Raw genomic sequence first — 26036 nt, forward strand, 5'->3', positions numbered from 1 at the left:
CTATAAAAGGAAGGACCAGGGCCCTCTTAGAGAGGGTTGGCCGCGCGGGGACGAGGACGAGACAGGCGCTCGCTTGGAGCCGCTCGCTCCCTCTCCCGCGTGGACGCTTGTAACCCCCTACTGCAAGCGCACCCGACCTGGGCGCGGGACGAACACAAAGGCCGCGGGATTCCCACCTCTCTCACGCCGGTCTCCGGCCGCCTCGCTCTCCCCCCTTCGCGCTCGGCCTCGCGCTCGACCCATCTGGGCTGGGGCACACGGCGACATTCACTCGTCGGCTCAGGGACCCCCGGTCTCGAAACACCGACACGGTTGGGTGACATGGCTGGCGCACCGGACACGACAGCAGCCCTCCCCAACGGCTGTTTTGGTGGTTGGGGCTATAAATATTCCCAACCACCACCATTCAAGGCATCCAAGTTTTTTAGCTAGTGCATTCAATACAAGAGCTCTAGACTTCACTCCAAGACACAAACAAGAGATCAAATCCTCTCCAAAGTCCAAAACCACTCCAAACACTTAGTGGCTTGTGAGAGAGAGATTTTCATGTTCATATGAGTTCTTGTCGCTTGGATCGCTTTTCTTCTTCCCCATTCTTATTCTCAAGTAACTTATAATCAAAGCAAGAGACACCAATTGTGTGGTGGTCCTTGTGGGGTCTAAGTGACCCATTTGATTGAGGAGAAAAGCTCACTCGGTCTAGGTGACCGTTTGAGAGAGGGAAAGGGTTGAAAGAGACCCGGTCTTTGTGACCACCTCAACGGGGAGTAGGTTTGCAAGAACCGAACCTCGGTAAAACAAATCATCGTGTCATCCGCTTCATTTGCTTGTGATTTGTTTTCGCCCTCTCTTTCGGACTCGATTTTATTTCTAACGCTAACCCCGGCTTGTAGTTGTGCTTAAAGTTTATAAATTTTAGATTTGCTTATTCACCCCCTCTAGGCGACTTTCAGAATGCAACGCACACAAGACTCGAATCCACAGCACACACATGCACACTAGCCAAGACTTGAGCTCGAAACATAGCACAGGGAGTTTACAACTCGAACGGAGCTCAAATCACTAACACAACGAATCAAATGTGTGGAGGCGGGGTCTGGGAGTCTTAGGATGCTTCGTGAATGCTTGGTGTATTGCTCCATGCGCCTAGGGGTCCCTTTTATAGCCCCAAGGCAGCTAGGAGCGGTTGGAGATCAACTTGGAAGGCAATTCTTGCCTTCTGTCGAGTGGTGCACCGGACAGCTACAGTACATGTCCTGTGCTCGATTCCCTTCCATATCGGGCGTAGCCGACCGTTGGGCCTCGGGACCGATTGGTGCACCGGACAGTCCGGTGTGCCCAACCAACCGTTGGCGCGGGCCATGCGTTGCCCGCTGATTGCGCAGCCGACCGTTGGCCGCGAGCGCCTTTGGCTCACCGGACAGTCCGGTGCACCACCGGACAGTCCGGTGATTTTTAGCCGCGGCGCTTTCTCCTTTTCCCGAGAGCGACGAGTTCGTCGCCGATGTACTTGGGCGCGGGCGCTGAAGACTCACCGGACAGTCTGGTGCACCACCGAACAGTCCGGTGATTTTTAGCCACGTCGCCCCGCCGATTCCCGAGAGCGGCCAGATCGCCGCCGAGCCAACCTGGGGCACCGTACAGTCCGGTGGGCCAGGCTGGTGCTGGTTTTGGCTTACTTAGCCATTCTTTCTTCCATCTTTTTTCTATTTTCTTGGTCATGTCTCTAGCACTTAGATAAACGTGTTAGTAACAAAAAACAATTGACTAAGTCTAGAGACATACCTTTTTCTTTGATTTGCACTTCTCACTTAGTTAGCACATATGAACTCAAAACAATGTGTTGGGCATCTAATCACCAAAACAATTATAGAAATGTCCCAGTGGCACATTTCCCTTTCATTAATGTCTTCCTTTTCGGTGGTTGATGCCAAAGGGGGAGAAGTTTAGAGACCAAAGCAATGAAAAATGTATCAAACACCACCAATTTAAAATTTTATTTCATCAAGTGGCTTTTAAAGTGGTTTTGGTTCTTTTGGTCCAAAATAGGAACTAAGTGAATTATGGAGTTAGGGAGAGGCTTAAGTCCATAATATCACACTTTGGGGACAAACATGCATCCTAGGAAGTAGAATGCATATTTTCATTCAAATATCTGTATTATTTGCTTGCTTTGGTTGTGTTGTCATCAATCACCAAAAAGGAGGAGATTGTAAGGAAAATGGACCCCGGGCCATTTGGCTAAATGAGTTTTGGTGTTTGATGATTAACACAATCCGTGAACAAATGTGTTTGCTAGTGTTTGTGTTTGTAATTCATAGGATGATAGAATTACTTGGACCAAGGAATTGAGGAAAGCAACACCTCAAAAGAAGACATTAAGAAGATCAAAGAAAAGTCCAAGAAGATAGAAGATGTGTTGCCACAGGCGGACTGTCCGGTGCCACACGCCGGACTGTCCGGTGCACTAGGAACTGCAGCCCCAACGGCTAGTTCCAGGTGGCACTAGGAGGGAAGACCACTAGACTGTCCGGTGTGAAGTTCGGACTGTCCGATGTGAAAAGGTCTGCGCGCCAACGGTCACCTGCTCTGATAGACTAACGGGTAGGCGCACCGGACAGGGGCACCGGACGGTCCGGTGCACCACAGAAACCAGCTTTCCTCCAACGACTATATTTGTGTTGGGGGCTATAAATACACCCCAACCGGCCATTCCAAGTGTGGGAGCCCAAGAGACATAACAAGGCATATAGTAGACATTCTCGAGTGCTCTTACACCCAAGTGCTTAATAGAATCACTCGGTGATTAGCGTAGGTGCTTTGCGAAGTGCTTAGGTTAGTTAGACCGCTTTAGCGCTTGCTCTAGGTGAATCATAGCTAGTTGAGTGAGTTTAGATAAACCACCAACCCCTCGGCTCTTGCGCGAGCCATTATTGTACCGAGTGGGGCGAGAGTCTTGTGATACCGTGACAACCACGTTTGTGTCACGGGCGCCACCGTGTACCGGAGGGAACGAGGCCCGCGACGTTTTCAGTTGGAAGCTCGATAGTGGAGACAACGTCCGAGAGGAGCCGGAAGCGGAGCACCACTTGCGTGTGGAGAAGGCCCGCGACTCTCTACGGAGTTCCTTGACCGAGCACTTGCGTGTGGAGAAGGCCCACGACTCTCTACGGAGTTCCTTGACCGAGGTGCTTGGCCCTCGCGTGGGCTTCCCTTTGCGTAGGGACACCAACGAGGATTAGTCGGGACCTTGCATGGTTCCGGATACCTCGGTAAAAATACCGGCGTAATCCATGAGAGTTTGCATCTCTACCTTGCTCTTTAAGTTTCCGCATTTATATTAAGCATTTAAGTTTCAATCTTGTATTCATACTTATATAGTGTAGCTTTAAACTTAGCCATTGCGGTAGAGATAGCAACACTTAGACAAAACCTAGCTTGCACATTCTAGTTTGACTATTTGCATAGGTTTTGCTCTAGAGTTTTATTTATGGCCTGTTTTAGTAAAAGTTTTAGAAGTCCTAATTCACCCCCTCTTAGGCGGCACCCGTTTCCTACATCAGTCTTTTCCCGTTTGCGAGGAATCTCCACAAATTGGAGACTCTCGCCCTTACAATCTTTGATCACAATAGAAGCACAAGAGTAACGGAGGGAAAGCAACACACGCAAGACTCAATTCGCCACAAACACACGCACACAAGCCAAAACATGAGCACAAAACACAGCGCAGGGAGTTCACAACTCAAATGATGCTCAAATCTCTAACACAATGATCCGAATGCATGGCGGCGAAGTCTAGGCGTCTTAGAATGATCAGAGAATGCTTGATATTATGCTCCATGCGCCTAGGGGTCCCTTTTATAGCCCCAAGGCAGCTAGGAGCCGTTGGAGATCCAATTGGAAGGCAATTCTTGCCTTCTATCGGGTGGTGCACCGGACAGTCCGGTGCACCACCGGACATGAACAGTTCCTATCCGGTGCTCGATCTCCTTCCTTTTCTGGCGAAGCCGACCGTTGCACCCTCGGCCCCCTTTGCGCACCAGACACTGTCCGGTGCGACCAAGTGACCGTTGGCTAAGGCCACACATCGTCGCTAATTGCGATGCTGACCGTTGGCGCGGGCGTCGTTGACTCACCGGAGAGCCCGGTGATTTTTAGCCGCGGTGCCTTCACTTTTTCCCGAGAGTGACGAGTTCGTCGCCGGGCCAGCCTGGGCATCGGACATTGTCCGGTGCACCACAAGCTGGTGCTGGTTTGGCTGAACTCAGCCAAAACTCCTCCAATCCGATTCTAGTTTCTTGGCAATGTTCCTAGCACTTAGAGAGATATGTTAGTATCCAAAAGCAATTTACTAAGTCTAGAAATGTACCTTGATTCTTGTTTTTGCGCTTCTCTACCTTTTTGCACATATTAACTAAAATAATTTGTGTTGGGCATCTAATTACCAAAACATTTATAGAAATGGCCCAAGGGCACATTTCCCTTTCAATAGGATCTCTCAAAGTTCAAGTCAAAGCCACTTGGAGAAGATAGTTCAAAAATCAACGACAAGTCAGAAACTCAAGTTCTGAAATCGCCAAGTACAGACCGTCTAAGCCCCTAACGCGGACTATCCGGAATAACGTAGATTATTCCGAACAGGAGTTCTTTTTGGAAAATTCAGATATAATCATTAATCAATTCTTCGCGTCCCTGTCAGCTCGAGGCTAAATCACCCAACCCTAACTCATATTCCCTAGAAAAGAAATACTCATGAAATTTACTATCTAAATCATTAAAGGGTATAATTGAATTAGGAGGCGGGGTGGCGTACCATACAAAAGCGGTACCAGTAAGGGATAAAGAAAATAAACGAACACGAAAGGCTTCCCCATCGACCAATTCGCCTTAGGTGTGCTCGAAACTTGCCTACATGTTCGTGTGTGCTTGTACCACTTTCACTAGAAAAAAATAGAAAACCCCGTTATCGTTGCCCCTTGTGGGTGGAGGATAGTATCAAATCAGTGATCATATAACTTTTGATATGAGTGCCCTACTCTGGCTACACTAACTTTGAGGCTATCTCTAAATAATTCATCCATCTCTTCCTTAATTTTCTCTATTGCGTCCGGTGGCAGACCATAGGACTCTAGGCTATGAGGCTCATTTGGTCGGGCATTGTTATGCCGACCTTCTTACCGTGATTGATCGATAATGTTGATCGGTCTGTGGTCATATGGTGTGATGTGGTTTCAATATGTAGGGTGCGTACGTACTGCTGCTGTGTGGGTAATAAATTGCTGCATAGTGTGCAACAGTAGGTTTTGTGCATGCGTATCCGGACGGTCCGGCCCAGGTGGACGAACGGTTCGACGCGATGCCAGGTTGTCCGATGGTAAGTCCAGCCAGTCTGGATGTGTTCATTTCTATTGGAGCGCCACATGTTGGTCCTAGTGTAGCCCCGGACTGTCCGCCAGAGAAAATCGGGCGGTCCACGTAACCGGGCCAAAGCTCGAACGGTCCGACCGTGTCCAATGGCGCCGATCTGCCAAGCAGGGACGACGGTGGTGGTAATTTCCCTGTATATAAGTTCATCGGCATACCATATAATGGCTGGAGCTGCAAATCTCCATTTATTGCTGATGTATTAAACATAGATATCCTATTACTAGCTTCATATGATGGGAAACTAGGAGCAACAGATTTCTCCAACAAACGTGTTAATTTTCTAATTAATTCCTCTAACCCTCCAATCTATTGTTTCATTTGATTCTATTGTTGATCTACATATTGTTTAATAGACTAGATATCGTCGGGTTTACTTACGTTGGCGATTTAAAGCAAAGATAGAAGATATGCTATGTCAGTTTCTCCATGTTTGACAACCTTCTGGTGGCGATCCACCGTGTATTGTGACAAGAATTTTTTCTTCGCTTGACGCATGTAGTCATTGTATTGTTGTTGCTCATCAACCGTCAGACTTTCAACATCCGACTCTAGGATATTGTATGGGGAGATATCAGTGTGATCTTTATAACTGGTCATTTGAGGGCCTGATTTTTAGTAGATCTAGACACATGTTTCCCAGTAGAGTCGCCAAACACTGGAACGAACCGCCTGGCGGTGCTCTCTGCAGTGGCACGAACAATCCGCGACCTAGGCGCAGGAGCGGCTCCTTCTCTGCATACGTCCGAACGGTCCACGCCTGGGGCTTGGACGGTCCGCGATGGCGCAAAGGGTCATCTTCTTCGCAGCAGACCTAGATCTCGCCTCTCGGGTGGGACCCCGTCAGGGAGGAGAGATCCTAGTGTGTGTCTTGGCGTCGGCAGGCCATCTAAGACGCCTCTAGTCGATGTAGAACCAAAGAGAGGTGAAGATTCGAGGTGGAGAAAGGCTAAACTAGGGTTACTCCTAATACATAAGGTAAAAACGATAAGTAGAGTTGATTGGATCGATTGTGGGGGTTCAATCGGTCGTACCCCATCATCTATATAAAAGGGTGGAGGTCTAGACTTGTTATAGGTCGGTTCTCGAGTTAACCCCGCAAGAAATACAGAACTCCAACTAATTTTACGCACGCGCGGACGGTGCACGCCACTACGTCGGATAGTCCGGACCATGGACCGTTCGGCCTCACGACCGGACTGTTCGTTAGGACATTTTTGACGTTCAACTCTTATGTGACAATTTCAAAACTGAATCGACTAAGGTACCGTTTGGTTCACATATTTGTAACATAATCGGTAAGTGATAACGTTAAATCATGTTTGTTTTAGTCCAACCGTAATTAGATACCATACTAAAAATTGATACCGGACTATTCAAACTTGTTACCGTCAGTAATCGAGTGTAAACCATTACCATTACCCTTTACGTTACATTTCGTGAACCAAACAACACCTAAATTATAGCTAAGTCAGTTTTTTTACTTTTTATGTGTGCTTATCCTAAGACTAATCCACTATATAACAAAGACGGTTTTGTGCACGAAAGATAGTATAAACAACAAATTTACTACAATTTCATATGAGAGTCTTTGGTGATGTGCGACTTCAGACTCCTCCATCTTTATCACTAGTTTGACGAGGTCAACGTTGGAAGTTGTGTCTTCGAAACTTCGCTTTGCTATCTACACTCTGACATCTACTGAGGTCAACGTTGAGTTTGTTACTTGTGCTTGTGTTGTATACTTTAAGGTAGATTTAATTTGTTACATGGATATACTATTATTTGTTAAATATGATTTATCTATTGTTTATATGTTGGATTGCTTTGTAAATTAGTTTAATCGTATTACTAGGAGAATAAAAAGGACAGCTCGATCTTAAAAAATGACACGTGCAGTGTGTTCTACGTATAGACTGCCGCATGCGCGCGTCCTGCCTTTTGCCTTTTGCATGCGACATCCACGTCTAGGGATGTCAACAGGTACATACCCGTCGGGTAATACCATTCCATACTCGTACCTATTAAAAAAATTGTACCTGTCGGGTTACCCATATATACTCGCGGGTATAAAATCTTACCCATACCCGTACCCGCGCAGGTATTTTTATCCGTCGGGTAACCCGTACCCGCTAGGAAAGAAGTAAATTTCAATATACCAATCACTCAAAAATATTAAATAAACATATAAAAACTTCAATTTCACATATAACAAATCATATGATTACATAACTTGGTATCTAGATAAATGACAACTAGAGAAGGGTTTTATTCTAGCTAAGTTAGACTCTATTAGATGTTTATAGTGCTATTGATGCAGGTATATTTTACCCACGGGTAGACGGGTATGGGTAGTACCAACCCATACCCGTACCTGTTTACCCAACGGGTAGAGGTTTTTACCCATTAACATACCCGCGGGTAAAGAAATCATCCCGTACCCACCTTCATATCGGGTAAAACCCGTCGGGTATTCGGGTTACGGATATCCATTGCCATCTCTATGCACGTCTGCGCCAGCACACAAGGTCTCAACGAGGTGGAGGGGAGCCGTCTGCTGGCCTGGCAGGCTGACACTGCAGCACTGACCGGCAATCCACTTCCGGGTCTCGCACTCTCGCTTGCTTCGCCGGCCCGACACATTGATTGATTGATGAGAGGCATGTGAGGCCAGCATTTCTCGGCGCGCCGTTGTCCGCTTGTCGCTAGTCGCTACCCTTCGCCTTTTCTGTGCTGCTGCGTGACTGCGTCTCGTGTCAGGCTGTCAGCTAGCTTTGGGGTTGGGGGCGGGGCAGTGGGGCCCTACGGCCGGCCATGGCCGCCGCGGCGAACACACCTCAGTGTCACCGGCCGTGGCAGCTGGTGGTCCCAGCGAGAGCGAGCGCGAGCGCGAGCCGCCGCACTAGCCGGCCAGCCGCAGCAGCAGGAGTGGGGGCTGGCGGTGCGCCGAACGCATGGACGGGGATGCCACCGCCACCTGCAGCTCGGCGGACCGTGAGGGCCAAGGCCGGTGCGGCCGAGGCGCGGCCGTCGTCGCCGCCGGACGCCGTGACCTACAGCGCGAGCATCTCCACGGACACGCCCCTCCACGAACCCCCCGGGGTAAGCCACCTACCAACCTATGACATTCTCTGCGAGTGCGGCCATGGATAGATGTGGATTGGGGCAAGAACTGAAGCTGGCCGGCCCCGACGGGCCCTGTGCGCGCGCGTGCAGGTCTCCTTCGACGAGTACATCCAGGACCGCGCGCGCGTGTTCCGCGCCATGTTCCCCGACGAGAGCAGGAGCCAGCGGGTCGGCGACGTACGTATTAACCACCTCATCACGCGCACGCTCCTGCCGATTTCTTCAGCTCGCCCGGCGAAACCTATCGATTTTGGGTTATTGTGCAGGGGGAATGGCGGGTCCACATGCTGCCGCTGCAGTTCCTCCTCCTCACCGTGCGCCCCGTCGTCGTCATGCAGCTGCGGCACCGCGCCGGCGGGCTCGACCTCCGAGTCGTGCGTATAGCTTGACCGGCCACGTCTTCCCTTCCTTCCCATCGTGTACCGGCACCTGCAACTACGAGCGTTGATCGATGCGACTTGTACTTGTACAGACGGAGTGGGAGCTGAGGGGGCTGGACGCCAGCTACGCGCCATCCAGCTTCGACCTCGGCGTGAGCGGGTCGCTGTACGCCGACCGGAGCAGGAGCCGCGGGTGCCGGATGAGGGGCCACCTGGAGATCGCCATCACCTGCGTCCTGCCGCCGCCCCTGCGCCTCGTGCCAGAGACCGTCCTGCGCGGCGTCGCCGAATCGGTACCTAGCTCTCGCCAGGCATCCAAAATACGTAGTCCTCGTCCGGTTCCTTGAAAACTGGAGCCCAGTAACGCAGTGCAGGTCCTGTCGACGCTGGCGGAGAAGATGAAGCGGGACGTGGACGTCGGCCTCGTCGCCGACTTCAGGAGGTTTCGCCGGGAGAAGGCAGCAGCGTCCAGGGCCACGCCGACGCTGGGCGCGACGGCATCGGACAGAGACGAAGCCTCTGAGTCTGAATCCTAGCGTGGTGTGTGTGTGGTCAGTGGACTGCAGCTTCCCTTGGTCTGTGCACAGAGAGTAGTGAACATGATACATTTACATCTGGTTTCTGCCACGAACAGATCTGAGACCAGAACACACGGAAACACGGTGGAGTCCGGTCCACTTTCTACGTATGAATAGATCTCTGTAGCATCTTATGTAATCTCCCATCCCAGCGCATCCAACACGACTCTGACATGTACATCAACACCGCCACACGAGAGCGATCTACCCAGGAACAAGAACAAAAAAACATAATAAGCGCTCTACTAGCAAGCACCGGCCACTCATCTGCCGCCGCTGGTGGTCAGAGGAAGAAGAGCGGCAACGCCAGCAGCGGGGCGCAAATCGCCGACCAGACGCTGGACACCAGGCTCTCGGCGCCGTCCAGAGGGATCAGGGTGTTGGAGGGGCTCCCAATGCCCGGCGTGAACGACGACGGCGGGGAGAGGCCGCTGGGGGCGCTCGCAGCCGGCGTGCCGCCTCCTGCCATGGAGCTGCATGCCAAAAAGAGAAGACGTTACGTGCTACAACTTGCACGTTTCTGAATTCTGACTGACAGTGACTGAGTGACATGTATAGTGTGCGCTTCTGTGACCTCAAGACGCTCACCTTCCTGTGAAGACGCACTGCCCCGAGCCTGAAATGAGAACAATTCAGATGAAAAGATCAGATGTCGTGTTTCATGAACAGCGTGGAGTTCGTAGTCTTGAAAGAGAACATATTTTTTCTGAACACTGCCAGTTCTTATGCAACTATTAAGCAGTGTCTCGCTTCAGACAATTCTCAGGCTCTCAGCTGTCGGTGTGAGTAGTCGCAATGGGGTGGCAACATGCTGCATTTCCGAATTCAGCACTATCTACTAGCATCAATCAAGTTTACTGAAACATGAGGGGCCGTTTCAGATCCTTGCCCACAACCCAAGAATCTGCCAAACAGCTAGCAAGTGAAACATTTCATGTAGAAACGGTTCCAAGCGATTAAGTTTTTTTACCTACGAATGTAAAACGGCGAAAAAGTGGTCTCGCAGTGATTCTAATTTTGCAGCTAAATGTGTTGACACCTTTTCGGGCGCCAATCACTATAACGAGAACCGGCGGCGGTGCACTCTGCACAGACGCGGATGGTCCGTGGCCAGGGTCCGGACGGTCCGCGACCTAGGGCCGGGCTCGAGTTCACTGCCTGACGAGCCGGATGGTCCACGCGTACGCAGTGACGGCGAAGGTCACCGGCGGCGCCTGAATCCCACTCCCGGGAGGGACCTCGTCGGGGAGGAGAGATCCTAGGTGTTATCTAGGCTCGACAGGCCGACCTAGACTCCTCTGATCAATGTAGAGTCGAGGAGAAGCGGAGAATTTGAGGATTGGGATACTAAACTAGAGCTACTCCTAATGCATAAGGTAAAAACAAGAAATAGACTTGATTTGATCGATTGTTGGGGGGTTTCATCGGCAGTAGCCCTTCATCTATATAAAGGGGGAGGTCTGGATCCGCTACAAACTGTTTCCCGAACTAATCCCGTGGTTTTAGGTAACAAATCCCGCGAGAAACTAGGAACCCTAACTGACTCTGCGCACGCGCGGACCGTCCGCACCACCACCGCGGAAGGTCCGTCCGCGCGGTCGTTTCTAGTGCTCAACATATGCCCCTGCCTATTGGTGGAGGTTGACGAACCAAAAGCATATGAACTAAGCCTGATGCAAACCACCGGCTTTTTCGATCCAATATGCTGATCATTCAATAGAGCCCCAATGCATAAAGACCGTTTAAGACTGCATCTTTCTCGGCTATGACCATTTGATCAATGGATCAAAAGGATTAGAATAGAGGTGCCCCCAGCCTGAATAGACAAAGGGAGTACGCATGTACCATGGGTTCATCATCATACCATTTCATATTTGAACAGGACATTACATCGACGATGAGTAGGTGGGTGAGAAGCATCCTGGCATGACAGGATGAACAAGCGATGCTTGTTGCGTCGTCTTTCGAGCCGTTTTACTCGGTCGTTTTGTTTTAGTGGGTGACCGGAGTTTTTTTGTTGGCCGATCGCATAGAACGGACTTCTTGCTAGCATATTTGGCTAGCAATTGATCAAATGTAGGGCCGGCTTTTACCAACCGACCATGTGCGTCATGTTGGCTTTGCCCTTGCGTCTCTTTTCTTTCTTTGTGTGGACGCTGACGCCTCTGACCATGGGCGAACTATCTGGCTGAGTCAGCCGGACCGTCTGTCTGAGCACCAAACCGTCCGCACGTAGGTGTCGGACCGTCCGTGATGCTCGGGTCAGGTTGTCGTGCTTGACTCCTCAATTAAGTCTGCCACCCGGCGCCTCCGGACTTGCTAGTCTTCTTGCCCGGAGCCTTCCGAGCAATCTCTTCTTGTGATATGTCTAACGTGCGAGGATCGCTAATGACGATGTTTTTGCCTTTGCTTTTATCGGCCACTTCGAGCCGAACCAAGACCTCTTTGCATGTGGGTTCTATGATATTGACAGGAAAAGACTGTGTGTCCACTTGCATCTCCTGAAAAGCCAATCGACCCTCATTTATGGCCGATTGTATCTGTCAACGAAAAACATTACACCCATTGGTGGCATGGGAAAAAGAATTATACCACTTACAATAAGCACGTCTCTTCAATTCTTCCATAGGAGGAATAGTATGAGTTAATTTAATGTTGCCATTTTTTAGTAGTTCGTCAAATATCTTATCGCATTTGGAACATTAAAGGTAAATTTAATATCTTCTTGCTGATTCTTTTGAACCGGCTGTAAGGAAGAACATATAGAAGATTTGACCTTTGTTGGCCAAACAAACTCAGCGTATATACTTCTGCGGATTCATCATCTGAATTATCACACTCTACTAGATGTATAGTACGGACGACCGATTTTGATGTCTCTTTAAATCGGCTTTCACAGGCTAAAGCCCGCTGATGTAGCTGAGCTATTAAAAAGAACTGGGTCCCATCTAATTTGTCTCTTAGGTAGGATAGCAACCCGTTAAAAGCCAGCCTTGCTAGCTCTTTGTCCGTGACATGGATCCGAAAGCATCGGTTTCTAGTGTCCCGGAACCTCCGGATATAATCGTTAACCGATTCTTCGCGTCCCCGTCGGACTGAAGCTAAATCAGCTAGCCCTAATTCATATTCCCCGGAAAAGAAATGCTCATGAAATTTACTCTCTAGATCATTCCAGGAATTAATGGAATTATGAGGCAGGGTGGCGTACCATGCAAAAGCGGTACCAATAAGGGATAAAGAAAATAAACGAACACGAAATGCTTTCTCATCGGCCAATTCGCCTAGGTATGCTAGGAATTGGCCTATATGTTCGTGTGTAGGCCTGGGCAAAAAGAACCGGAACCGAGGAACCGAACCGAAATAACCGAGAACCGGAACCGAACTAACCGAACCGAAGGAACCGTTATGAAATTCGGTTCTGGTTTTTTGAGAACCGAAATAAATGAGATATTTTCGGTTCTGCACTCCAAAGAACCGAAAGAACCGAAAAACCCAAAAGTATTAGATTCAATTTGTTACATGTGTTTGTAACTTCGGATGTTGTGTTATCGACTTATGTTGAACCTCTAATCATCCATGTATTATCTATGAAATTATAGTCATTGTGCACTTGTCGTTTTTTGTGGGGAGATGTTGCTGAAATTTCTTACAAAAGTTGTCGTTATTCATAATTTTAGAGTGGCTGTTACAGTTCGGTTAGAACCGAGGAACCGAACCGAAGAACCGAGAACCGAACTAGTCGGTTCTAATTTCTTTATCTTGCTATTTCGGTTCTAGTTTTTGAAGAACCGAATTTCTAAAAGAACCGAGGAACCGAACCGAACCGAACCGAAGAACCGAATGCCCAGGCCTATTCGTGTGTGCTTCTCCCATTTTCACCGGAAAATTTAGAAAACTCCGGCATCCTTGCCCCTTGTGGATATGTGACAATGTCAAACCGGTGATCATATGGCTTCTGATATGATTGCCCCACTCTAGCTACACTAACTCCAAGCCTATCTCGAAATAGTTCAGCCATTTCTTCCCTAATTTTCTCCATCGCGCCCGGTGGCAAACCACCGGACCCTAGGCTGTGGGGTTCATTCGGTCGGGCATTGTTATGCCGACCATCTTGCCGTGACCGATCGATAATGTTAATCGGCATGTGATTGTATGGCGTGCTGTGGTTTAAATATGTAGGGGGCGAAACGTACTGCTGCTGTGGTGTGTAATAATTTGGTGCGTAGTGTGCGACAGTAGGTTCTGCGTATGCGTATCCGGGCTGTACGGTGGTACATCCGAGCTGGCCGGTTGTGTTCGCTATTATTGGGGCGCCACGCGGTAGCCCTGGTGCGGTCCCGGACTGTCCGGCAGGGAAAGCCAGACGATCTGCGTAAGGGCCAGATTGTCCGGACAAAAGCTCGGACGGTCCGACCATGTCCAGGGGCGCCGATCTGCCAAACAGGGACGGCGGTGGTGGTATTTGCCCTGGATATGAGTTCATCGGCAATACCATATAATGGCTGGGGCTGTGAATCCCCATTTGTTGCCGATGTATTAGACATGGATATCCTGTTACTAGTTTCATCAACAGACTTCTCCAACGTACGCATTAATTTTCTAATTAATTCTTCTAACCCTCCAATCTATTGTTTCATTTGATTCTGCTGTTGATCTACATACTGTTTAATAGATTGGATGTCGTCGGATTTACTTACGTTGGGGACTTGAAGCGAAGATAGAAGAGATGCGACGTCGGTCTCTCCATGTTTGACAACTTTCTGGTGGCGATCCACCGTGTATTGTGATAAGAATTTCTCCCTCGCTTGACGCATGTAGTCCTCGTATTGCTGTTGTTCATCGGTCGTCAGACTTTCAACATCCGGCTTCAGGATATTGTTCGGGGAGATATCGGTGTGATCTTTAGAACCGGCCATTTGAGGGCCTGATTTTTAGTAGATCTAGACACCTGTCCCCAGCGGAGTCGCCAAAAAGTATGTTGACACCTTTTCGGGCGCCAATCACTATAACCAGAACCGTCGGCGGTGCCCTCTGCACAGGCGCGGACAGTCCGCGGCCAAGGGCCGGACGGTCCGCACCTGAGGGCCGGGCTCGAGTTCCCTGCCTGACGAGCCGGACGGTCCGCGCCTACAGGCCGGACGGTCCACGCGTACGCAGGGGCGGCGAAGGTCGGCGGCGGCGCCTGGATCTCACTCCCAGGAGGGACCCCGTCGGAGAGGAGAGATCCTAGGTGTTGTCTAGGCTCGGCAGGCCGACCTAGACTCCTCTGATCGACGTAGAGTCGAGTAGAAGCGGAGAATTTAAGGATTGGAATACTAAACTAGAACTAAACCAGAGCTACTCCTAATGTATAAGGTAAAAACAAGAAATAGACTTGATTTGATTGATTGTTGGGGGGTTTCATCGGTTGTAGCCCTTCATCTATATAAAGGAGGAGGTCTGAATCCGGTACAAACCGTTTTCCGAGCTAATCCTGTGGTTTTAGATAACAAATCCCGTGAGAAACTAGGAACCCTAACTGACTCGGCGCACGCGCGGACCGTTCGACCTCAGTGCCGGACCATCCGCGCGTCATTTCTGGTGCTCAACAAAATGGTCTAGTGATTCCCATCTCCATCTCAAACATTGAGAATCTGGATCTGATTCTTGGCAAATTGCTGGTGCTCAAACTGAAATTTGCAACGACGGCAGCGAGCTTTCGCTTTCAAATAGCATTCTTACTGACAAGGCAACAAAAAGTAGACTTACTGGGATCACTGGTGGTGGTCGTAGCTGTGCCGTTGAAGCCGCAGGAGCCGCCGGTAGCAAAGTTCTTCTGGTAGTAGTCGTTGTAGGCGTAGGACGCTAGCGCCTCCAGGTCGTTCTGCTTGTAGCACGGCCCGCCGGGCTGGATGGGCGCACAGTTCGCTCGGCCCTGCCCGCACGCCCAGTTGAGCCCTGCCTGCAGCGCCGTCGCGTCCGCGCCCTGTTTCGCCACACAGAACATGGTGGTGGCCAGCGACCTCCTCTTGCTGCCGTCCTCCGAGTCTGGACCCAGATCGACGGCAGTTTCAGCACGGCTGCCTGCACGTTGTAGGAACCGAGCACGGTGTGAAGCTGCAACGGATGAAGAGCCAAGAGCGTTCTCGTCTACAACACCACCCACCCTCATGCAGGCTCCACGTACATCTTTACTGGCAAATAAGTGGCGGTGAACTACACTTGCTCAAGCAAAAAGGCAAAACAAAGTACTACTGGATCCGCACAAACAAAGAGCATTTTCACTGATGTATACATGAAAGTGATATTCTCCGAGCTTCACATAGTTGCAGCGTAAACCCACCCACAGCCACAAAAAGCAGCACCGCCTTTTGTGGTGCATCTTCAGGGGCTCTGGGAATCTCAATAATGAGAAAAGGAAGGCGAGAAAGAAACGGATGCGACTACTGCAGCGGAAGCTACGTTACACGTACCTGATACGTCTGCCAGAAGGAAGACGAGCAGGAGCAGGCATCCGTGCAGTCTTTTCTCCAGCATTTTACTGTTCAGCCCTCTGACCGCCAACATTATCATTGGCCACCTGCTACCGTAACGATGTGCAGAAATTAAACAGTAACCGAGAGCAAAGGAAAAACGAACAAACACAACACGTCGGTGAGAGCCAGCCATCGAGTGAAAACTAGGGAAAGCAATTCAGCAAACAAGTTGTTCAAGGAATTAAAATATTAGGTTTCGAGCATAATCAAGTAGGAGCTGTTCGCGCACAATATTGTACTTTTTCATCAGAGGATGCGTACGTGAGAGAGACACGTGTCGATTACCGAATCATGTGAACGAAAAGATCCCAGATATTGTGGTTTTGTATTTTCGGATTTGGAATGCCTAACAATTTTGAACGGTAGACAATGTGACAGTATAGAGGAGCATCCGTATCCTCTAACTAAAAAGAGGATCAACATTTGATCTTCAATTCAATCTCACATGGCTGTACAAATAAAGTTCTACTACGTATAGCAGCACTCAAAACTCTAACTTCACGATGACTAATCTTCTCTTTTTGTTCCCCTAAACCTACGTACAGTACATCCTTTCTGGATCGAAATACTATTCGCAACATAATGGCATGACGTGACAGATGCGGAACCAGAGACGTCTCTTGGAAATCGAAGACAGTGAAACGCGTGCGTCACAGTCATACTCCAAACTTCTAACCCTACTCTTGCCTCGCAATCAAGTAAAGCTATTGCGTCGGCATGAACGTTAAACACCGCTTACCTTTTCCCCCCTTTTCGACCTACATAGTAGATTAGCAGGTGAATTCTTCGTTGTACAGGTGCACATCCTGTTATATTCGAGGGAAATTCTCGGCGGATCCTGAACTACTCCGTCATATGTGGAGCGAAAATAGTATTGGAAAGAGCAGTATGTTGATCAAATTCTGACAACCCAGCGGATTCTGACGAGTGATTCTGCAACCTGATAGCGGCGGCGGCCGGCGGCGGCGGCGGCCCCAGCTTATTACTCCATAGAGTTCTGATGCTCGGTTTCGCACAGCAGGAAGGGAAGATAAGGTCGCATACCTGGCGGGTGCTCGTCGCCGGCGAAGACCCGAAGAAAACCTGTCGAAGGGACCGACGAGGCTACTAGACCAGCAGCAGTGCACCTGGCGTAGTAGGGCAGCGGCAGCGGTCGCCGACGCCGAGTTGCGGGAGAAAGAGCGAGGGAGCGAGAGGAAAAGGAAAGGAGTCTGGTGCTGTTTCTGTTTGGAAGGAATTTGTGGGCATGAATGTCTATGACCCGTAGGGGTCCTTCTTTTAAATACATGAATTCATTTTCATTTATTTTTTAACAAAACATCTCGGCACCGGTCGCGGTCTATTCGTTTGTATCGTTCTGGATTTTATTAAAATAACAATATACTTTATTTATATAAAATATATCTAACTATCACTTTAAAATTTCAAATTGACCAAATTTATATAAAATACTAAATATATGATAAAAATTTCTCCATTCGTTCTAGATTATAAGACATCTTAGCTTTTCTATGTATATTATTTTACTATATATCTAAATATAGTCTACATAAGTATATAGTAAAAATATGTTAAGTTGTAACTAGTTCAAATGATCGTATTTATAGCGTGCTTTTACAGAGATGGCGAGGCACATATAGCGCTAGAGTAGATATGGCATTGCACGAATGGAGGGGGGAGGCTGGGGACACGAGACGGATTCTGAAACTGTTTACATGATCGACGAGCATAGAGAATGGATAAATCCATGCTTAAACATTTTCATGATATACTGATTGTCAATCAACATGGCTTTTGTTTTCACTTGCGCTTTTCCCACTAATTCTTGTTACTTTTTACACGCGACGAGGAATCGCTAGTCTTTGCTCTGAAAGAAGAAGACACGAGATTTAAGACTATAATTTGGTAGACAACCATAAACATCAATCCACAAAGAAAGATTAGCACTGCAGATGTTCTACAGTTTTTGCAACTGTTCTGCCCACTCCAAAGCTAACCACGCACACGCTTGGGTAATGATCGAGCTCAGACACCTTTCTATCTATCCATTCATTTTTGTCATGGACATTCGCTTCCAGTTTCACAAAAAGCAACCAACAAAAGGTTAGGTTTTTTTTTGTTTCCAAATATTCGCCAAGCTTCTTGTACCTTATCTTTTGTTGTACACGCTTGTAGGGTATCCATGTGGAGGGAAGGCAGATAATGGCATAGGTGGTTGGTACTACCACATCAGGCACAATGAGAAATTGGAGTCATCACCATCAGGAGTGCGTCTGCATGTGGTCAACCGTGGAAAAACACAATGGACACACCGGCCATTGTAGTGGGGTTATGTCACCATCAGTATTTACAATGTGCCACATCTTCTATATCTGCATTTTTTAATACTCACCCTCGTTTTAGCTCTTGGTTTTTCCTATATTCAAATAGATGATGATGTTGAATTTAGACGTATATATAAAATACATACACCAACTATTGTATGAATTTATTAATTACCTAAGACGAAATTAATTTAGGACAGGGGGTAAGAAGTATTGCTTATGTTCTAAATTAGAAGTTCTAAAAGTATTAGTGATTCTAACTTTTTTAACTGAAAATTTAGAAAGAATTACATGAATTTATAATGTCAAATAGATATACAATAAATAAATAAAAATATAACTAATAAAAAGCCGATGATTGTTACTCAATGTCGTAAATACTATTATTTTATTATATAAATTTAGTCATAAAATTAAAATAACTTATAATTTAAATAAGATGGAATAGATAACGTAGGGACTCTAACCTTGTATCTAGGGATGCAAACGAACGGAATTGATATGGATAAACTGTTTCTCGTTTTTATTTTTATATTTTAATTTGAAAACGGATTTGGGACCAGAATTATCATAAATGGGATCAGACACGGGATGTGCACAGTGACGGAAACGAACTAATCCAAACAAAAATGCTTCAATACAGGTCGAAAGTTGAAAAGAAAAAACAAAAACATCGTCCATGTCATACACAATCTCACCAATGAACAAGGATCAAAAGCAACTATATCAAATTTGTTCTCAAGTTGTGGCATAAAAATAATAGTACTATTATCATCTAACTTTTCTTTATCGTAAGGAACAATAAGACAATCATCACGTGACTAAGGTAAATTGGAAATATAATTCACTATAAATTGCTCTACAATAGCATGAACTGTTGACATATTTGGTGCATCAAATTTTTTTTCTCACCTTGGGATATAATAGAACACATGTCATTGCCTTTATTTACCTTTTCATTGCATGGTGTCACGTATGAGGAAGAAGCTAACTTATGTTCATTCTCTTCTAGCATATTGCTGTTTTTTATATATCCTTGTCCATAATATGTGTGCCAATATGTCAATTTTAGCAAGACATAGCAAGTCATTGTATCTCGTATTTAGTTTTAATCTCAACGTCACAAGGAAGACTAAATAAAATCATTAAGGGAGTTATATTTTATATCAACAACAATATCCCAAATTTCATCATTTAATACCATTTAAAATTATTTCTTCTTTCTTTTTTCAGATTCATCGAAACTGCAATGGAACAATAAAGTATTTTGTGCATCAAAATACCCCTAAATTGTAGTGTCATATTGTTTTAGATGATGTAAGTCATAAATGTACTTCATAGAATAGGAATAAGAAACAAATTCATTTCGCATACAACATTTCATATTTTCCTAGGTAAGTGGACCTTCATTGTAATCATATAACTCGTTCCTCTAGTTTAAAGAAAAATAAATAAAACAACTAACGATATTTTTATTTTTCTTCTTCTTTTCACACATACAATGTTTCATAAAAAACCATCCATCTGAATTTCCCATCTAATATATATATTAGAATCATAACCATCGTACAAAAGGAAGACATGAAAGGATACAACATGTGCGAGAAGGTTTATCAATTATGGTGTGAAACCTATAGAATTTCATGGTTTCATTCTAAGTGGTGATATACTATATCATTGAAGCATCTAATTGAGAATAAAGATTAAACAATATTTTACTTTGAAAAATTAATCTATAGTTGGACTATATGATATCCCAAAATCTAACAACATTTTTGTAACTTAAACAACTAGTAGAGAAAAGGATTAAATAGTAATTTAGTTTGGAAATTTAATCTATATTTGGACTTAGGGTATCAACATTTTTTAGTTTGATTTTAGATTTGAATGATCCAATTCACTTTATATTCATATTTGAGATACTTAAATCTATACTTGTATTTGTTTTAAAATGTGGAAATAAACCTGAAAGTGTGTTATGCAATTCGAAGGCCATGAACAATGCACCTTGATACCTAATGATGGTTGTCCACGGCTTACCTAGCACTAGGCATGAAAATGTACGGGGAAAATTGAAAGGTCCATTGTGGGTTTTGGTGTTTGGATGACAACACAATTAAAGGACTGACTAGGGTGTTAAGTGTTGAGCGTGTACTTAGTGTAAAGCTTACAATGTTCAACACATGGAGTCAAGTGTGATAATTCATATAAGCTAAAATGAATATGGATTGTGGATAATGAAAGTCGCCTAGAGGGGGGTGAATAGGCAGAAACTGAAATTTACAAACTTTAAGCACAACTACAAGTCGGGGTTAGCGTTAGAAATAAAGCCGAGTCCGAAAGAGATGGCGAAAACAAATTAACCAAAGAAATAGAGCGGATGACACGGTGATTTGTTTTACCGAGGTTCGGTTCTTGCAAACCTACTCCCCGTTGAGGTGGTCACAAAGACCGGGTCTCTTTCAACCCTTTCCCTCTCTCAAACGGTCACCTAGACCGAGTGAGCTTTCTCCTCAATCAAATAGGTCACTTAGACCCCACAAGGACCACCACACAATTGGTGTCACTTGCTTTGATTACAAATGCATTGAGAACAATAATGGGGAAGAAGAAAAGCGATCCAAGCGACAAGAACTCAAATGAACACGAAAATATCTCTCTCACAAGTCACTAAGTGTTTGGAGTGGTTTTGGACTTTGGAGAGGATTTGATCTCTTGTATGTGTCTTGGAGTGAAGTCTAGAGCTCTTGTATCGAATACAATATGTTGGAAACTTGGATGCCTTGAATGGTGGTGGTTGGGGGGTATTTATAGCCCCAACCACCAAAACAACAGTTGGGGAGGGCTGCTGTCGATGGGCGCACCGGACAGTCCAGTGCACCACCGAACACTGTCCGGTGCGCCAGCCACATCACCCAACTGTTAGGGTTCTTACGGTTTCGACTGTTGGAGCTCTGATAGCTTGGGCCACTGACCGGTGCACCTTCTAGCGCCTGCTCCGACTCTGCGCGAACTGTCCGCGCACTGTTCAGTTGTTAGTCGATCGTTGGAGTCGACAGTTGCGCTGGTGATCGTTGCTCCGCTGGCCCACCGGACAGTCCGGTGAATTATAGCGGAGCGCGGCCTCAGAAACCCGAAGGTGAAGAGTTTGAAGTCGATCCACCCTGGTGCATCAGACACTGTCCGGTGGCACACCGGACAGTCCGGTGCGCCAGACCAGGGTTCACTTCGGTTTCTTTTGCTCCTTTCTTTTGAACCCTAACTTAGATCTTTTTATTGGTTTGTGTTGAACCTTTAGTACCTGTAGAACATATAATCTAGATCAAACTAGTTAGTCCAATTATTTGTGTTGGGCATTTCAACCACCAAAATCATTTAGGAAAAGGTTTACCCTATTTCCCTTTCAGATATCACGAGTGAAGAAAGTTGAAGGATGGACATTGCTAAGTGAGAATCAATGTACAAGACTTGGAGATAACTAATCGAGTCGAGGATAAATGCAAGTACTTCAAGAGGCTAGAGCAAGGGAGATGGTCAAGGTGACTAAGGTACCTAAAGCTGGAGTGAAGATGTTCTTGCAAGAAGTCAAGATTAATAAAGTTGAGAAAGGTTATGGTGCATTGAGGATCACGACATAAGGACGTGACTTTAATCCAATGAGGTAATTCCCATGGGTTTATGGTTCAAGTCATAAGGCTCAAGATCCTAGCTCGAGGGGACACATGGTCACAAGGAGAAGTCAAGTGTATCAAAGCCAGAACATGGAAGGGACCAAAGAGCGAAATGTACTTTCATTCAGAGTTTAGGTCACTCTTGTAGTCCTATGTTTGGATAGGTTCTTAGTGACCATTGGAAGGCGTTGGAACTCAAGGTATAACTAGAGTGATCAAGTTATGTGACCTGGAGCTTTTGAGTCCAATAATGAACTCAAGCAAGGCCAAAAAGAGCAACATGATGAAAAAGGTTAAGTATGAAATTTTTGAGCATTTGAATATGTTGTGTACAACTTTTACAATGTTATTGGCACTTTAGTTTGCACTCTAACTTGGTTTCTAGTGAAAGTGTCATTTTGGTCATTGTTTGAGGTGAAACAACAATGCCATAGGATGGAGGTGAGTTTCTATGACATAGTCCATTGGATTATACCTTAATCATGTTTTTGTAAGCCATAGGAAGATGTTCAAGAAGGTCAAATGGAAGAAGAAGCGAAGAAAATGGACAATGTTGATGTTGTCTCTAGCGCACCGGACGGTCGAGTGGTGCATCGGACCGTGAGCGCATAGAAGTCAACAGACTTGGTTCGATGGCCTGACGCGATAGTCTGTTTACATGGAACTTCACAGCCTCGAGAATTTTGGCTAAATTTATTAGACATCCTACAATCTCGGTTTGGTGGTGCAATAGACCTTAGCTCCAACGGATAGGTGACATGTGGCGGTCCGGTGGCTGACCGGACTAGTTCGATGTCACCTCGAAAGGAAGCCTCTAGTCAGGATCCCGGAGACGACACTACAGTTGGTGGACTGGTCCGGTGCACCAACGGACAAAGCACCTACCTAGTATGTTTTGCAATGGCTATGTGAGGCTTGGGGCTATAGATAGGGCCCTCCTAAACCCCAAGAAGAATAACCACGTAGCAAGAAAGTGGAGAACAAGTGCATACTTATCTCTATCCCTCTCTAGTATGTTTCTCTTATAGATCAAGTATCTGGCATGTGTTTTAGCCACAAGAGATAGGCATAATGTTGCTATGAGGAAGAGCTAGTAAGCGAGATCTTAAGCATGTGTTGGTGTCGTTACTCTGCTGGATAGCTGTCAAGAGTTGTGTACAACCCCAGTTCTATTGTGAGCCTGTCTCGATATAGTGGAAGACTAGGTTTATCACCTTGGTGATAAACGTAAGCAACCAGAGGAAGGAGTTGAAAATAGACTCCGAGTCAGGTTGGTTAACTCCAATGTGGATGTAGGCAAGCATTTCAGGTTTGGCCGAACCATGGGAAAAATCGGTGTGTCTCTTGTTCTATTTTCTGTTTGCACCTCTATTCCTATCTTTGGTATATGTTTTCTATGAAGTGCATGTTCTCTTCGAGACAAGGATTCTATTCCGTTGCGATCTACTCTACTTGACTCGATTTCGCTGCATACGACCCTTCAAGTAGAGTAAGAAAGTTAAATAAAGTTTAAGTTTTAATTTCACATAGTCACCCCCTCTAGGTGGCATCCAGGTCCTTAGTACCACCAAAAGGTACTTTCAAAAATCCTATTTTGCCTGGTACTACATTATGTTTTTAACTGGATCATTTCTTATTTACAGGAAAAACAAGACCAGGGACGAAAACATGATAGTATATTGCGGGAACGGAAATGAAAACAATTTAGCGTTTTTCTATTCGTATTTTCAGAATCCTGTTTTAGTTGGCAAAACGGGATATGCAACATAGAAAACAAAATGCACAACTTTAGCTCTACCCTCTATGGCTTGTGTGCTTAATATGTGATTCTAAATTCTTATTTATTAGGAACTATAATGGTATGAACTAGCTTTGGTGGATAATTTTGTTGTGGTCTGAACTAATTATTGGACCATCTTGTGCAATTTGTGGTGGATAATTCTATTGTTTTTTGCTTGTGAATTATGATGCTTGTGATGACCTGGTGGATTAGGATTTGCTTCCTGTTTGAACCAAAAAAGAGCTGGCGGACGGTCCGGCCCTGAGGCCGGACGGTCCGCGGTCCGGACAGTCCGCGCCTGTGGGCCGGACGGTCCGCGCGTGCGCAGAACAGATTAGGGTTCCGAGTTTTGTGCTACGGTTGTTAGCTATATTCGCGGAATTAGCTCGGAATCAGTTGTGTAAAGGGTCCAGCCCCCCTCCTCTATAAATAGAGAGGTCTACGGCCGATTTGGAATTATCAATCGAATCAATACAACTTATATTTCGCATTTTATCCTAAGAGTAGTTCTAGTCTAGTTTAGGTTTAGCTTCTCGATCCCCAAATTCTCCCCCTCTCCTCGACTCTACGTCGATTAGAGGAGTCTAGGTCGGCCGGACGAGCCTAGACAACTCCTAGGATCTCTCCTCCCCGACGGGGTCCCTCCCGGGAGCGAGATCCAGGCGCCGCCGGCGATCTTCCGCCGCCCCTGCGCACGCGCGGACCGTCCGGCCCTAGGGCGCGGACCGTCCGACCGTCAGGCAGGGAACCCGAGCTCCTGCACCAGGTTGCGGACCGTCCGCGCTTGACCAGAGAGCACCGCCGCCTCACGCCAGGTCGCAGACTGTCTGGCCCTGTGCCGCGGACCGTCCGCGCCTGACCAGAGAACACCGCCACCGGTTCTTCCTGAGTATTTGGCGCTCCGAAAAAGCGTCAACATACTTTTTGGCGACTCCGCTGGGGAGGATACATATCTAAGCTCATCAAATCGGCCCTCAATGGCCGGTTCAAGGGATAGCTCTGATATTTCTCCAAGCAACATCATAGAACCGACTTGGGAAACCTTGTCAGCTGACGAGCAGCTCCAATTCGAGGAGCACAAGGAGCGGATGATCCAGGAGGCGAAAGCAAAGTTCTTGGCCAACTTTAAAGTGGACAGGAACAACAAGGTCGTCCGACATCGGGCGACGGATCCGGCTTCGCTCCAACCCACGCCAGATATCCCCAATGTAAGTAATACCAACGATCTGCAATCTCTTAGAAATTATGTAGAAGATCAGCGTGAATAGATGCAGAACATCATAGGGGGTATGCAAAGCGATCTTAAGAGACTAGTACGTGCATTTGATAAATCTAGTATCACAAATTGTCCTTCGCACGAGGTTGAGTTAGGAGGTAACACGCGTAACACATCGGCTACATGTTGTCACGACCAGTCACAACCCCTTTATGGGATGCCGATGGACACATACCCTGAGCAACCACAAATCGGCAGCAAAACAGCCGATCTGCACATGCCCGGACCGTCCGCACGTGAGCGCGGACCGTCCGGACCAACAACAGTCGGGCCGATTTTTAATGAGTTACCTAGATATGCGCCCGAACCACCACACACGACACAGAATCTAAACTACCCAGTCGGACCGTCCGCGTACAACAACGGACGGTCCGCACATAATCACGGACGGTCCGGGCCAATGTCCGGACAGTCCGCACATGACCTTTTTGAGGAGGATTGTTACCGGAATCCTCACCCGTCCCAGCAGCACTTCCCATCGCACTATACAATGCATCAACCCATTAATTCAAGATCCAGAGCCCAGGAAAGCTTTCCGGCCCCACCTAGGAGGCCGAAAAGAAACGATCAAACCTATGACCCATATAGGGCAAATGAAAATGCACCACGTAACTCAAACCAATGGGGGGAAAGACAACATGCTAATATCCAGCCAACCCCACCTATGTTTGACCAGAGAGCCGGTGGTCTCGCACCGGCTGCCATTGATATAGTAAGGGAAGAAATAGCCGGGGCGTTCCGAGATAAGCTCGAAGTAAGCATGGTCCCTGGGGGGCAATCATATTGGAAACCTTATGACAGCCGATTTGATCACCACCCATACCCACAGGGAACCAGGATACCCGAATTCGCAAAATTTTCGGGTGATCAAGGGAAAAACACACGCGAACATATAGGCCAGTTCTTAGCACAATTGGGAGAATTGGCCGACACAGAGGCATTTCGCGTACGTTTATTTTCAT

The 26036-nt window shown here is 46.8% G+C and overlaps 2 protein-coding genes across 5 annotated transcripts; one reads left to right on the top strand and one right to left on the bottom strand.

Annotated features, from left to right (window-relative positions):
* The first annotated feature begins 7878 nt into the window (after window positions 1-7878).
* Window positions 7879-9700, top strand: LOC100274328 (uncharacterized). Of its 3 annotated transcripts, none has more exons than XM_023300469.2 (5): window positions 7879-8526; window positions 8641-8727; window positions 8817-8924; window positions 9023-9223; window positions 9300-9618. In XM_023300469.2, exons 1-5 carry the CDS (start codon window positions 8239-8241, stop codon window positions 9330-9332), a joined length of 717 nt encoding a protein of 238 aa, XP_023156237.1. In that variant the 5' UTR covers window positions 7879-8238; the 3' UTR covers window positions 9333-9618. The 3 variants fall into 3 exon arrangements, with proteins under 3 accessions (XP_023156237.1, XP_008651131.1, NP_001347497.1); XM_008652909.3 differs by having other exon boundaries at window positions 7897-8526; window positions 9305-9700; NM_001360568.1 differs by having other exon boundaries at window positions 8122-8526; window positions 9292-9545.
* LOC100283720 (uncharacterized) lies at window positions 9510-17276 on the bottom strand. Of its 2 annotated transcripts, none has more exons than NM_001156619.2 (5): window positions 17068-17275; window positions 15961-16067; window positions 15257-15571; window positions 10097-10124; window positions 9510-9981 (listed from the first exon to the last, which is right to left on the bottom strand). In NM_001156619.2, exons 2-5 carry the CDS (start codon window positions 16058-16060, stop codon window positions 9792-9794), a joined length of 633 nt encoding a protein of 210 aa, NP_001150091.2. In that variant the 5' UTR covers window positions 16061-16067; window positions 17068-17275; the 3' UTR covers window positions 9510-9791. The 2 variants fall into 2 exon arrangements, with proteins under 2 accessions (NP_001150091.2, XP_008651489.1); XM_008653267.4 differs by having other exon boundaries at window positions 9522-9981; window positions 15961-16070; window positions 17068-17276.
* Between the last annotated feature and the right edge of the window lie 8760 nt (window positions 17277-26036).

The sequence above is a fragment of the Zea mays genome, chromosome 7, assembly GCF_902167145.1.
Source record: "Zea mays cultivar B73 chromosome 7, Zm-B73-REFERENCE-NAM-5.0, whole genome shotgun sequence".
Taxonomy (NCBI): Eukaryota; Viridiplantae; Streptophyta; class Magnoliopsida; order Poales; family Poaceae; genus Zea; species Zea mays.